The following is a 14,532-nucleotide window of genomic DNA, read 5'->3' as shown; positions in this document are numbered from 1 at the left end:
TCCCCGCTCCCTTTCCCACCACAATCCCCTTCCCCCGGACCCGCCCGCCTTTATAGCGTCAATAGGTTTTCTACTTGCATTTTACAGATGCTTCTTTTCCGGTTTAATGTTTCTTGGTGTTTCTGTTTTTATTCGTATTCTTATAACACCACCCATTGCAGATGTCGCAGTTTTTCAGTGTAGATCGATTATGATCTTTCAACGATTCAAAAAATACAGGTGGATTGTGTATGTGCTTGACCTGGTCGAAGTTGGTTCAAGTGGACGGGATTAAGCAAAATATCGGTGCCTGACCTGGTACAAAGAATCAGAGGAGGCACAGGGTTCTGGGTCTGTTGTAAGTACTGAAGCAAACTGCACGTGAGCTTCAGCAAAGTAAATAACTACTCAAAGATCTATTAATAGCGAGAGAGTGTGTTAAAAACTGTAGGGAATAATTAGAGAAATTATAAAGGTTTATAGAAACTGGAGAATCCATACTGAAAATGCGACTAGAGAGATTACCTGGAGACCAAAATATGTGTGACAATTTCTCGCAGTTTACCTACAAATACCTCATGTTTAAAATATCCTTTGATGTAATAAAACATCATGAGAAGCCAGGATAGAATGGACGTAGAGATGTCTCCACTAGTATGAGAGACTAGGACCCGAGCAGTCTCAGAGTGAAAGGATGGCCCTTTAGAACTGACACGAAGAGGAATTTGTTCAGGCAGAGGGACTGAATTTGTGGAACTCATTACTGCAGAGGGCTGTCAAATCCAAATTATTGAGTGTCTATGAAAGAGATAGGTTCTTGATTGGTAAGGGGATCAAGGATTATGGGGAGAAGGCAGGAGAATGGGATTCAGAAACCCATTAGAAACACATTAGCCATGATCAAATGGAGCAGACACGATAGGCCAAATGGTTTAATTCTGCTCCTCTATCTAATGCTTCACCAGTGCCTTATAAAGCTCAATTTGAGAACCAGTTTATTTTATTCTTTTGTTATGCAAGTATTTGTTGATCATCTCTAATTACCTTTGAACTGGGTGGTACTTGTGGTGTGAATTTTACTTGTCAGTCAAAGCCAGGATGTTGTCCAAGTCTTGCTGTATTTGGACACAGGCTACTTCAGTATCTGAGGATTTGTAAGCTGTGCTGCATATTGTGCATTCATCAGAAACATCCCCACCTCTGACCTTCTTTTGGAGGGAAAGTCACTGACAAAGTACCCACCTACAATGATGAATACTGATACGATAGGCTTCCAAAAATCACAACCGATTTCTTCTTATCTTAACTATGACTACCATCAGTGGATTGTGTTCCTCTAATTTCCGTTGGCACCAGCCACTTCAGTTACCAGAATCTAAAACCCTTCTTGTACCATTTCTCAGGCCACACATTCATCTACTCCATCCTTTATCTATTCGCAATAGTGCATAGTATTTTGATTAGGCTGGAGTTGGCATCTTTGAAGTTCTGCTTGTAATTGTCTCTAAAATCTGCCAAAGGAGTTCTTGCTTCATTACACCCATGACATTGATCCTGACATAGACCACAATGATTGGCTATTGACCTTCCCCATCAGAATGGTGCACTGATCTGCAATGACATCCTTGAACCTGCCACCAACAAAGCAATACTGTACATTGACTTGAATTCAAGTCTGTGGCCACAGAAACTCTCACTGTTTTCCTAACTATGGAATACCATCTTGCTGTTCTTCCCAATTCTATTCCTGCCTTCCTGTAATGCTGAGCTCCCCAGGGTAACATATGCTTGGCATGAGCTGCTATTCCCAGAGAAACCAACTCACCACCATTCTCTGTCTATCCACGTACCCTTAAAATGAATGTGTAAAAAGGTTAACTGTGTCCATATTTGACAACCATGTTCACCTACAATTCAAATTTAAAGCTGAGACACTTTTTGGATGTGCTGAGGCTGTGAAAAGTGCTAGGAAAACAAGCATTCATATTTATTTCAAGAGGTTAGAGAGTGAGAGACTGGAGAAAAAATACAAATAACTAAGAAGGGTATAAATACATAAGATATAAAATAGCTAGAGAATATATTGTATGGTTACAAACTATTTCAAGATGGAATTAAGTGAGACAGCTTTGTTTAAGGAAGATTAGAAGCTAAGGAAACAGAATAACTGTTGATAACTAATTACTAAATTTGCAAAATCATTTTTGCGAATGTAAGTAGTCGTGTATAAAAGGAAACCAGAAGATGCTTTTTCAAGAACATTTGATAGAGTGCCAAATTAGAAGTTTGTATGCAAAATAAAGGCTGTAGAAGCTGTGGTAAAACATTAGTATGGATGTAGGATTAAAACTATCAATTAAAAGTAGACTGGCTGTAACCATTGGATTGCTACTGTATCCTGTGCTGGAATCTCGAATATATACAATCTATATTCATGACATTAATTGTGACTGAGACTAATATACCGCTCAGTTTGCTAACATTGCAAAATAACATGAAAATGTGAGCTGTGAAGAAGACAAAAAGAGCCTGCAAAGAGATAGAGACAGATTGAGTGAGTGGTCAACAGGATGGTAGATGGAGTGTAATATAGGAATGTTTAGGTTAATCACTTTAGTCGTAAGAACAGAAAAGCAGATTTTATTTTTGAAAAGACACAAAATTTCAATATGTTTAATTCAGCGAGACTGTATAACTTGTAGAAGAAATAGTGATAAATGGCATACACATGCAGGAAACGATGAAGAATGAAAATGATACCTTGCCCTATAGGAAATATGTTGTGAAACTTGAAAGAGTTCAGAAAACATTTACAAGGATATTGCCAGGGTTAGAGAGTTTGAGCTATAGGGAGAGGCTGAATAGGCTGGGGGCATTTTCCCTGGGGCATCAGAGGCTGAGGAGTGACCTTATAAAATCATGAGGGACATGGATAGTATAAATAGACAAGGGGTGGGAGTCCAGAACTAGATTGCATAGATTTAGGGCAAGAGGGAAAAGATTTAAAAGGGACCTAAGGGGCAACATTTTCATGCAAAGGGTGGTGTATGTATGGAATGAACTGCCAGGGTAAGTGGAGGAGGCTTGTAGAAGTACAACATTTAATAGGTATCTGGATGGCTACATGAATAGGAGGTGTGTAGAGGGATATGGGCCAAGTGCTGGCAAATAGAACTAGATTAATTTAGGGTATCTAGTCGACATGGATGAGTTGGACCAAGGGGTCTGTTTCTGTGCTGTATATCTCTATGAATCTATTGCAAGGCATAGAAGTATAGAATAAAGATGTTTTGCTACAAACGTGAAGAACTTTGAGATTACATTTGCTGTGATGGTCTCCATATTTAAGAAAAATATACTTGCCTCAGAGGTGATACAGAAAAGGTTCACTAGATTGGTTCCTGATGAGACGATTAGCTTATGTGGAGAACCTGAGTAAATTGGACTTTAGAGTTGTGGGAGATAATTGAAATGTACAACTTTCTGAAAGGGCTTTGGTAAATGCTGAGCGGTTCTGGTATGAAATTGTTGACAGCACCACTGAATGCAGAAGGTTATAAAGAGGCTAATTGAAAAGTGAGATGCTGTCCCTTGAGTGTTGAGTTTAGAACACCACAGGCTAACAAGAACAGAGAGGTCAGTTTGGGAACTAGGTGGAAAATTAAAATGACAAGCAACCAGAAACAGGGTTACATATATAGACTGAACAGATTTATTCCACTGTTTCACAAAGTTCATCCAATCTACATTTGGTCTATCCATTGTATATCAGTCTGCATTGTAAACATTGAGTATAGCATACTAAATTTAAAAAGGTTCTGTAAATTTCTGTTTCACTTGCAAAGGACATTTGTATATTTCTTCTTAGGAGGCAGAAATAGAGACAGGAAGGTGAGGAAGGAAAGGAAAAGAAAATTGGAGATGCATTTCATGAACACTGAGGGAAAGGTGGAAATTGAAAGTGACATTGATTAAACTTTCCAGTTTAGGGTGAGAACAAGAAACAACACTATCATCTAATACTGGAAAAACAGGAGAGGTTGAGCACCTGCATATGACTAGAACACATCTTTATTAATAATAAAACATCTTTTTTGGAGGAAGCAAGTTGAGTGAATAAAAAAAGTTGGTCACTGCGAGAGTAATTTCAGCCAGGTAGAGAAGATGGTGATAGATGAAGATTTGTTGGGCCACAGTTCATAGATTAGTGGAGAGCCATCTCAACATCCTGATGGAATTGGAGGTTTAGAGATACTGAACAATGATTGTGAAGAGAAGATGGGTAGGGCCAGGAAACTGAAAAGTGTTGAAGTGCCAGAGGACATCAAAGTCTCTTTTCACCTACACTAAGTGAGATTGTGGCATAATGGCAGTGTTGCTGGAAAATAGTTCAGAAACCTAGGTAAAGTTCTGGGAACATGGGTTCAAATTCCACCAGCACAAATAGTGAAATTTGAATTCAATAAAATCCTGAAATAAAAAACTATCCAAATAGTAACTGTTGATTGGAGTAAAATCCTATTCGGCATCATTAATGCCCTTTTAGGGTGGATAATCTGTCATCCTTACCTGGTCTGCCTACATCTGATCTCTGCAGCAATGTGGTTGATTCTTAACTGCTTTCTGGGTAATAAATGCTGATCTGGCCAGCAATGCTCACATCCCATGAATGAATATAAAAAAAAGAGTTGCTGATTTCAACTTGTGCCACTCCAGTCTCATCTCAATCCCACCACACTTTGATTATCAGTGGACTGGGTTTCTACAATGTCTTTATTGCCAAGCTACAAAATCAAACTTGCCAGAAGTTGGGTGTTTCTGTCCTTTTCTACATTAAGGCCCAATCCCTGCTGCCTACCATCCTCATTCGCACCACCTTGTTCTGTCTCCCAGTCCCCATGCATTGAATCTAAAATTTTCATTTGCATGTTCAAATTCTTTTATGTATGTCTCATCCCACATTAAGGTTGAGCTTTCAGCTACGATTTTTGGAACTCCACTCTGAACATCTCCTCATCTGCTCCCAGATTAACCTATCTTAATCATCAAACAGTTTGTCTTTAATTCTAATTATCAATCTGAGATTTGTTGTCAGTTTTGTTTCAATATTTGATCTATAAAATGCATTAGAATAGTTTTCAACTTTAAAAATTCTACTTAATGTTCTGTTAACTATTATTTGTAGATATTGCTGCAATGTCTCAGAGCGTGCTGACGGGAATGGAAAATTCAGCTGCAAGTGTGCTGACGAGGGCTGTAGAGCTAGACAATGAGTCCCGTTTGCAGAGTTCGTTGGTTTGTTATCAAGAAGGAATTGATCTTCTTTTGCAGGTTTTGAAAGGTAACAGAGCTTCTAACATTCCCTTAGTGATTCATGGTATAAAATAAATTTATCAACCATATTTTAAACTCTGACTTTCTGCAACATTCAATAAACAACAATTCTTTTCCTATACCTTAAAAATCAAGCTCACCCATGTATTGGTCAGTGCTGTATTATTAAGTCATTAAGAGATTCAGCAAAAATGACGTAAATAGAAATAAAACTCATATAAAGAAAGGATGATATAGTTGGACTACTTGAAGGAAACAGATTAGCCTAACAATGTTCTGCTAATCAATGACTAGTAAGCCCTGCTGGAAAGTATACATGCAGATATCAGTAAGAATTCATCCTCCGTTTTTATGTTTTTGAAATGTCTGGTATCACTCAAAGTCTGAACAGTACCAAAGTGTTCGTGTTGTCTGTGCAAAAATATTTCAGTAAATGATACCAGCCTCAACTGATGAATATATGAATTGAAAAGCCGAAACATGCAGATGCAAGCTATCTGAAAGTAAAACAAAATGCTGGAGAGAAAGACAATCAGTAGGTCTGACAACATCTATGTAGAAAGAGAAATAAAGTTCATATTTCTGGTCTGTGACCTTTCACCAGAACCAGAAAAGGCTAGCAATGTAATAGGTTTGAGGAAGGAGTAGGTGAGACAAGAACTAAAGAAAGGCCTTAGAAGATGGAAAACAGGAGTGGTTGAATGACAGGAAATGTAGTGTTCTAGGGCTAAAGTTAAAGGTGATAGGGCAAGAAAACAAGATCTCATTGGAACTGCTCAGCAGCCAATGACAAATGTCAGCAGAAGAGCAAAATGAAATATTAAGCAGGCTACCAGAAGTTTGGAGTGATGTGAACAAAATGAACAGAGAAATATATATATTTGTGTTGAAAACACACTTGGTGACTTGTGATTCCGAGGCAGTTCAGCTTGTATTGGGGAAAAAGAATGCAACATACAAGATGCATTTTTGTGCTGTAATGATTCTGTCATATATTAAACAACTGACAAGCTAAACAAAGATTTTCATTTGTTTTGATAGCTACCAAAGATGACACAAAAAAAGTCTACTATCGACAGAAGATTAGTACCTACATGGATCGAGCAGAAGTAATTAAAACCCAGCTGAATAAGCTCAAAGAAGGTAGCTAAATTGAATAATCTGATGAAAGGCATTGTAGTCAAATGAATGTAGTCAAAAATATACATCTTCTATAGTTCAGAAACCTTGTCAGATGTAATGATTTCAACAAAATTTTATGTTTGGATCATCTGTAAATACTTCAAATCTTGACAAATCAAAATGGGCAATTCGTTATTTGATTTAGTACTTTTCTTTTAAAAAAAAAACAAAATGACGAGGAAAATCCATATTTGATTTGTGATCTGTGCTGAAGGGACTAAATAACGTTGGATTCATTGCTTGCTGACTAATGAAAGAGCTAAAGTAAAATACTAGCAGAGAGACAGTGAGATCTGCAGATGCTGGAGATTAGAATTGAGAGTGTGTTGCTGGAAAAGCAACACACTGAAGAAGGGCTTCGGCCCGAAACGTTGATTTTCCTGCTCCTTGGATGCTGCACTTTTCCAGCAACACACACTCAACTAAAATACCAGCAGCCTATTTCCCATTCTTGGTCCCAGCTGACGGTGTTGGTGTCACTACTGTGAACTCGTCATGGAGGGAGGTAATTAGATTAGATTAGATTAGATTACTTACATTGTGGTAACAGGCCCTTCAACCCAACAAATCCACACCGACCCGCCAAAGTGCAACCCACCCATACCCCTACATTTACTCCTTCACCTAAAACTACGGGCAATTTAGCACAGCCAATTCACCTGACCTGCACATCTTTGGACTGTGGGAGGAAACTGGAGCACCCGGAGGAAACCCACGCAGACAAGGGGAGAACGTGCAAACTCCACACAGTCAGTCGCCTGAGGCAGGAATTGAACCCGGATCTCTGGCGCTGTGAGGCAGCAGTGCCGCCCACGAGAAATTAGATTAGATTCCCTACAGTGTGGAAACAGGCTCTTCAGCCCATCTAGTCCACACCAACCCTCCAGACCCATTCCCCCAAACTAATGCACCTAACTCTACGGACAATTTAGCATGGTCAATTCACCTAACCTGATCATCTTTGGGTTGTGGGAGGAAATGGGGAGAATTTGCAAACGCCACACAGACAGTCGCCCAAGGCTAGAATCAAACCTGGGTCCCTGGCGCTGTGAGGCAGCAGTGCTAACCACTGAGCCACCGTGCCGTTGAAGGTGGCAGAAGCAATGCCAATCCTGCAGGCTGCTGAACTTCATGAATGGTGTTGGAGTTACACTGATTAAGCAAGTGAAGAGTATTCGATTATATTATTGTCTTGTGCCTTCATAGAAAATAGGAGCAGGAGCATGCCATTCGACCCTTTAAGTTTGCTCATCGTTCAATACAATTATGGCTAATGATACTTTTCAATACCCTGTTTGCACTTTCTCCCCATACCCATTGATCCCTTGAGCACATTTGGATGAGTACATCACTGCCATGTCTCTACAGCTGATTGAGGGATTCTATGTTTCTAGGAAACGTCCACAGTTTTTGGCACTCAAGAGTACTGTCAGAGGTCTGAGCACTTGGTCAGTCTCAGGCCGGAGATCCCATTGTTGTGGCAGCCATTAAGAATGTCATGTTAATGCACAGGCAGATTTGGGGAAGCAGTTTGTTGGAGATACTGTGCAAACTGACTTGAATAATAGAGGACTCCATCAATTTATATCAGTTTATATAGCATCTGGCTGCCTCCATGAAGACATTGGCAGCTGCCTTGGAGAACCTTGATCGGCACAGTGGCTCAGTGATTAGCACTGCTGCCTCACAGTGCCAGGGACCCAGGTTCAAATCCAGCCTCTGGCGTCTGTCAGTGGGGAGTTTGCACATTCTCCCTGTGGTTTCCTCCGGGTGCTCCAGTTTCCTCCCACAATCTAAAAATGTGTAGGTTAGGTGAACTGGCCATGCTAAATTGCCCACAGTGTTAGGTATATTAGTCGGGGTAAATGTAGGGAAATGAGTCTGAGTGGGTTACTCTTCGGAGGGTCTCTGATTTTTTTTTTAATTCAAATTCTTAAACTGCCATGGTGAGACTTGGTTCTGCAAAATATTCTTTGAGATATCTGAATTTACCATCATAAAATGGTTTTTATAAACTTAATTACCGAAATATATGTTAGAATATTTGTTACCTTTTATCACTTGCTAAACAAGATGGATTTCTTCCCAATAACAAACTAATTGGAGTCAAGATGATAGTACTAAAAAGTAATAGCTGTAATAATGTTTGCATTTTAGCCATAAAAGCAATTCAAATTCACATTAAAATTGAAACTCTACAATGGTTGAAAATATGATATTTGGAAAGTACATTGGTATGTATTTGCTAAATAGTTTTACCATATAAAATCCACATTTCCAAAGCACTGACTTAAAATGAAATTCCTGTATGGCAGTCAACCATGTTATGCTGTATAGATGTAGAATACTTCATTGGAAATATAGAAGTACGTGTATGATAATTATAATGCTTGCTGTGTCTTTAAATTATTAAAAGTTATGATGTTTTTGTACAACCTTTTATTAATTATCTGTTTCAGAAGGGAAATATCACGAACAGATCAAAATTGCAGAAGACGCTACTGGGTTTAGTTATGAAAAACTATTCAAACCATATTTGGATCAATTTGTTACTGAAGTATGGGTAGAAGATCCGTACATTAGGCATGTTCATCAGGTGAAAAGCAACCTAAAATTCCATTAAAAGTTGTACTTCAATAAGTATTTTTGGCTTAACTTCAGTTAGTTGGCAAGACTACTGATGCTGTCAGTTTGTTACTAACGATCTGCCAAATGCTAGTATTTTCAAAGCAGCTGAGTTAAGGGAAGTGCTGTTTTGTATTAATGCCTAGGATTTTACTCAATTTACCAAAAAGGGGGTCAGATAATTTAACTCACTGTACAGCTAATATGCAATGCAGAATGATGCTAACAGTGTGGTATTAATTCGTGCATTAAATGAGGTTACCATTGAAGGACTCTCCTTCTCAACCTCTCCCTTCACCTGAGGCTTGGTGACCCTCAGGTTAAATCACCAGTAGTTGTCTCTCTCTCTCTAAGAGATCAGTCTCAGATGGTCTTCTGTGGACTGTGGCATCTTGACCTTTACTCAATTTACCAGACAGAGGACAGTTACAGACCAAATATAATAGATTCAATGTATTCTGAGCAACTAATAAATGAAAGGAGGTAAGAGACTACTGAATTGAGAAACACCAGTTGCCATCTAAACAATTTACAAATATAATCAAAACATAAAACTGTTGAAATTAATGTAAACTAAAATGTTGAAGCAGACAGTTTTCAATTTAATGAAAGACAAATCTATCACCACGGTTTTAAAAACCAATACTTCATACTGATTTTGTGACATTTTATTTTATAGCTATACAACTTCTTGAGATTTTGTGAGTTGCTTCTAAAAGGACCTTGCAAAGTAAAAACTATCCATCTACTGACTTCTCTTGACAATGTAGGTAATTTAAAGTGTATTGTAGTGTGAATATTAAAAACCATTGTCTTCATTGTAAACTAGAAATAAATTCAATATAAGAATTGCAATTCGTGGATGCTGTAAAGTGTTGGATGCTGTAACGTGTTGGAGTATAAACAATGTCTCTGACATTAATGTTGACAATGTTTATTTATGTTGCTTTTATAATTCATGCACTGTGTTTTTGTATTCCCTCAATTTTTTCCAAACAGAATAAATCTTCATTTAAATATTTTTTCACCCCACACAACATTTCACAATCATTGCTGTATCAACTGTGAGGAGGTAGACAAAGAAAACATAACCTGGGGAGGGAGAACCAACTGTCATCAGTGAAGAGTTGTCAGTGGATTTTTATTCTTGTTGTTATGGGAACTAAAAAAGACTTCTGGTAGAGGATCTGAGAGCAAACTTTGCCCTGAAATTTCCAATTATGGGATGTAGTAAAAGCTCAAGTTAAGTTGCTATTTCGAGTTGGGACTTTGAAGACCCAGTGTGTCCATGTGCACATGAAGTTTAAACATGTGATTGCAGGCTTTACCTCTTCTCAGCCAGATTGCTGCATGATTCTCTACAAGTAGTAGAATGAGATTGCCATAGCCATGCAGTAATGAGCTGTTTGCAACTTTTTTTCAAACTGATTTAATTTGAAGTTTTTTTTTCATTTTACCTTTTTTTTTCTAATCAAATTGTTATTACACACCTCTGGAGCAGGTGGGACTTGAACCGGGACTCTTGGTCCAAGAATAGGGATGCTACCACTGTAGCATAGGAGGACCCTAATTTAGAGCTGTTCCTAGCAGGTGTAAAGCTTACTGAGGTGGAGCTTTTGAGAAAATCAGCTAAAAATCAAAGCCTCCAGTTCGACAGTAACCTCAACAGATCTCCCTACTCCCTAATGCTGTTCAGTCCTGACAATGCTCACCCTTTCCCCAATGAGACCCATAGGCTCCAGCATGAAAAGTAAGTGGCCATTTTAAATTGCAGTTAGTAATGGGCCTCCATTCTCTCCTGCTGGCTGGAAGATAGCTGCAGTTGATATGCACCTTAGAGCAGAGAAGTTATAATCATCTTTCCCCAGTCTTCTCTTTACCAAGTCACTAAGATGTCTGCAAGCATTTGTTCATTCAATGAATTTGTGTTTGATTTGCATATCTGATGTAAGAGCAGGAGAGGCTTGGCAATTTTTATGTAAGACCTAGCTACACATTCCATTGGGATAATAGCCATAAGCTTCCTATCAATTATCCACTTACTCAGTTATGGGGAGTAAATGCTACAGGTGGACATCACTGAGGAACAGTGAGAAAAGCATTTCAGGAAATGCCAAAAGTGATTGATTGATTAGTTACCTTATTTAAGGGTTCTACAAATAAGCTTGTCTTTATTGTAAGCATGCATCTGGGAATGTTTATTAATATTACATTACTGGTTTCATTCCATTAGTGAACACAACATGTATGCATTAGTTTCCTCTTTCATGCATTATAGAATGGTGGTAACTCACAGCAGATCAGTGGCCTTGAAGAGATAAAGCAGTCATTACAAAGTTATGGGGTAACATTGGATGTGAACCACTCCTCTTCGATACATGACCGAGAAATCAGGTAGCTTTTTTTGTCATGTTGTATTCTATTTGAATTGTGAGATTATTCATGTCATTTCAAGCATTATTTGGGTTTGTTCAAATATCAGAATTGGCTATTTTCAACATGTTTTGTTTTCAAGTCAGGATGATGGGACTCCATCTCCTCTCCAAAATGCAATTAAGACTATGCTAGGATTGGTTCAAATACAATTAAAATTTGATCCTGCTATTTCTTCTTCGACAAACATTCATATGACGCATTGCATCTTGTACAATGTCTCAAGACATGGAGGAAGGCACAGTCTGATTCATTATGACCATGTCTGATTATCCAGTTCTGATCCTATTCCTGCTTTGGTCCTTTTAATCCAAGAACTATATTTAACTCTTTCTTGAAAACTTTGGCCTCAGTTGCTTTCAGTGACAAAGAATTTCATAGCCTCACAACATTCTGGGTGAAGAAATTTCTCTTCATCTGTCTTATTTGGCCTACCTCAGACCTTAGACTGTGACTTTGACCCCTTTTTCTGGACTCCCTGATCATCGGCATTACTTTGCATTATATTTACTTTTTATTTACCTTGTCTGATCATGTTTGAATGTAGTTGGTTTCTGAGCTTTCCTCTAGCTTAGGTCTTATGGCAGAGCAGTGGGATTCTAGGACATGAAGGCTTTCAAGAAAGTGTGGAAGAAATTTACTTCATTGATGCCAGGATTGCACTTACATGGCAGGATTGGAAATTTTGTGGTTGTTGCTTTAGAGCAGAGAAAGCTAAAGGAAATTTGGCCTATGTATTTGAAATTGTGAAGAATTTAGATAGTTCATCTTTGTTTCTAGTGAAGTGACAATATCAGAAGGCACAGATTTAAGGTGACTGATCAAGGACATGAAGAAAAACGTTTTTAACCCAGTGATCTATATGGACTTCAGTAAGGCGTTCAACAAGATTCCCCATGGGAGACTGGTTAGCAAGGTTAGATCTCATGGAATACAGGGAGAGCTAGCCATTTGGGTACAGAACTGGCTCAAAGGTAGAAGACAGAGGATGGTGGTAGAGGGTTGTTTTTCAGACTGGAGGCCTGTGACCAGTGGAATGCCACAAGGATCGGTGCTGGGTCCGTTACTTTTTGTCATTTACATAAATTATTTGGATGTGAGCCTAAGAGGTACAGTTAGTCAGTTTGCAAATGACACCAAAATTGAAGATGTACTGGACAGCGAAGAGGGTTACCTCCGATTACAACAGGATCTGGACCAGATAGGCCAGTGGGCTGAGAAGTGGCAGATGGACTTTAATTCAGATAAATGTGAGGTGCTGCATTTTGGGAAAGCAAATCTTAGCAGGACTTACTCACTTAATAGTAAGGTCCTAGGGAATGTTGCTGAACAAAGAGACCTTGGAGTGCAGGTTCATAGCTCCTTGAAAGTGGAGTCGCAGGTAGATAGGATAGTGAAGAAGGCATTTGGTATGCTTTCTTTTATTGGTCAGAGTATTGAGTACAGGAGTTGGGAGGTCATGTTGCTGCTGTACAGTACATTGGTTAGGCCACTGTTGGAATATTGTGTGCAATTCTGGTCTCCTTCCTATCGGAAAGATGTTGTGAAACTTGAAAGGGTTCAGAAAAGATTTGCAAGGATGTTGCCAGGGTTGGAGGATTTGAGCTATAGGGAGAGGCTGAACAAGCTGGGGCTGTTTTCCCTGGAGCATCAGAGGTTGAGGGGTGACCTTATAGAGGTTTACAAAATCATGAGGGGCATGGATGGGATAAATAGACAAAATCTTTTCCCTGAGGTGGTGGAGTCCAGAATTAAAGGGCATAGGTTGAGGGTGAGAGAGGAAAGATATGAAAGAGACCCAAGGGGCAATGTTTTCACGCAGAGGGTGGTACATGTATGGAATGAGCTGCCAGAGGATGTTGTGGAGGCTGGTACAATTGCATCATTTAAAAGACATTTGGATGACTATATGAATAGGAAGGGTTTGGAGGGATATGGGGCTGGGTGCTGGCAGGTGGGACTAGATTGGGTTGGGATATCTGGTTGGCACGGACAGGTTGGATCGAAGGGTCTGTTTCTATGCTGTACATCTCTATGACTGATTGGATAGGATTTGAAATGCACTGTCCAACAGAATGGCAGGTTACAAATTTAGTGGTAGCCTTCAACAGGGAAATTAATAAATGCTTGAAAGAGGAAAACAAATCATTGAGAAGCATGGAAAGTAGGGGGCACTATATGGATGTAAAGCAAATACAGTCTCCTCCTCTACTGTGCTACTCTAATTCTAAAGTGCGTACAATGTAATCTTTGCCATTGTCAGAAATCAGTCCAGCAACCTGTAGTATGATGTCCTTTCATTTATGCTGATTGTTCCACAAATATAAAACAATACCTGTTGGCTTTAGCTGGTTTCTCTACACACTGAGATGTTTGTTTAATTTCTTTAGAATGTAGCAGCAATACTTAAGTCCCATTCTTTTTCCTCTTTTCACAAAACTTTAAAGTGAAATGAACAACAGACTGTGTCAAACTTTAAATATGTTTGTTTTTTTATGCAACTCCTTTGTTCCCTAATAGAAGATATATAGAATGACTTAAATACAATGGGAATGTTCAAGTTTCCTAATAGGTTTCTGGAGTTCTTTCAAGCGCCAAGTTTAATAACTCTTTTACAAACTTAGACTTTCAAGTTTTCGTTTCTGAACATATTTATACGATGATGTTTAATGGATGCATAATATTTGATATTTTTGAGAATATTTCAAATGTCCTCATTACCATCTGTTGCATGTTTCTTTAGAAAGCAGTGTTTTCCTGGAGTTTGAGTAAAACAATTTTTTTTTCTGTGACAGATTCAGCAATGGATGGATGATCAAGATTGGAAGAGGATTAGATTACTTTAAAAAAACACAGGTTTGTTTCAGTTAAATGGATTTTCTGATTTTATACCACTGCAAAAAAATTAAATCCAAATTATAGTTTTCTAAACTGTACAGATCTACAAACTGGCCAGATTAGCTCAATTGGCTGAATGGT

General features: G+C 38.6%; 1 protein-coding gene across 2 annotated transcripts in view; it reads left to right on the top strand.

Moving 5' to 3' along the window:
* Positions 1 to 90: 90 nt before the first annotated feature.
* The window catches only part of mitd1 (MIT, microtubule interacting and transport, domain containing 1), a 36,956-nt gene continuing 22,514 nt past the window's right edge, over positions 91 to 14,532 (top strand). Inside the window, exons 1-7 of one of the 2 annotated variants that reach the window (XM_060826625.1) lie at positions 91 to 337; positions 5,165 to 5,320; positions 6,355 to 6,456; positions 8,955 to 9,091; positions 9,800 to 9,886; positions 11,399 to 11,514; positions 14,349 to 14,409. In XM_060826625.1, coding sequence (XP_060682608.1) covers positions 5,176 to 5,320; positions 6,355 to 6,456; positions 8,955 to 9,091; positions 9,800 to 9,886; positions 11,399 to 11,514; positions 14,349 to 14,409 — 648 coding nt within the window. In that variant the 5' untranslated portion in view covers positions 91 to 337; positions 5,165 to 5,175. The remainder of the gene's footprint in view (positions 338 to 5,164; positions 5,321 to 6,354; positions 6,457 to 8,954; positions 9,092 to 9,799; positions 9,887 to 11,398; positions 11,515 to 14,348; positions 14,410 to 14,532) is intronic. The other variant, XM_060826627.1, reaches the window with a different exon arrangement.

The sequence above is a fragment of the Hemiscyllium ocellatum genome, chromosome 6 (genome assembly GCF_020745735.1).
Source record: "Hemiscyllium ocellatum isolate sHemOce1 chromosome 6, sHemOce1.pat.X.cur, whole genome shotgun sequence".
Taxonomy (NCBI): Eukaryota; Metazoa; Chordata; class Chondrichthyes; order Orectolobiformes; family Hemiscylliidae; genus Hemiscyllium; species Hemiscyllium ocellatum.
Note: the sequence above shows the minus strand (reverse complement) of the source record. Positions and strands in the feature narration are given on the sequence as shown.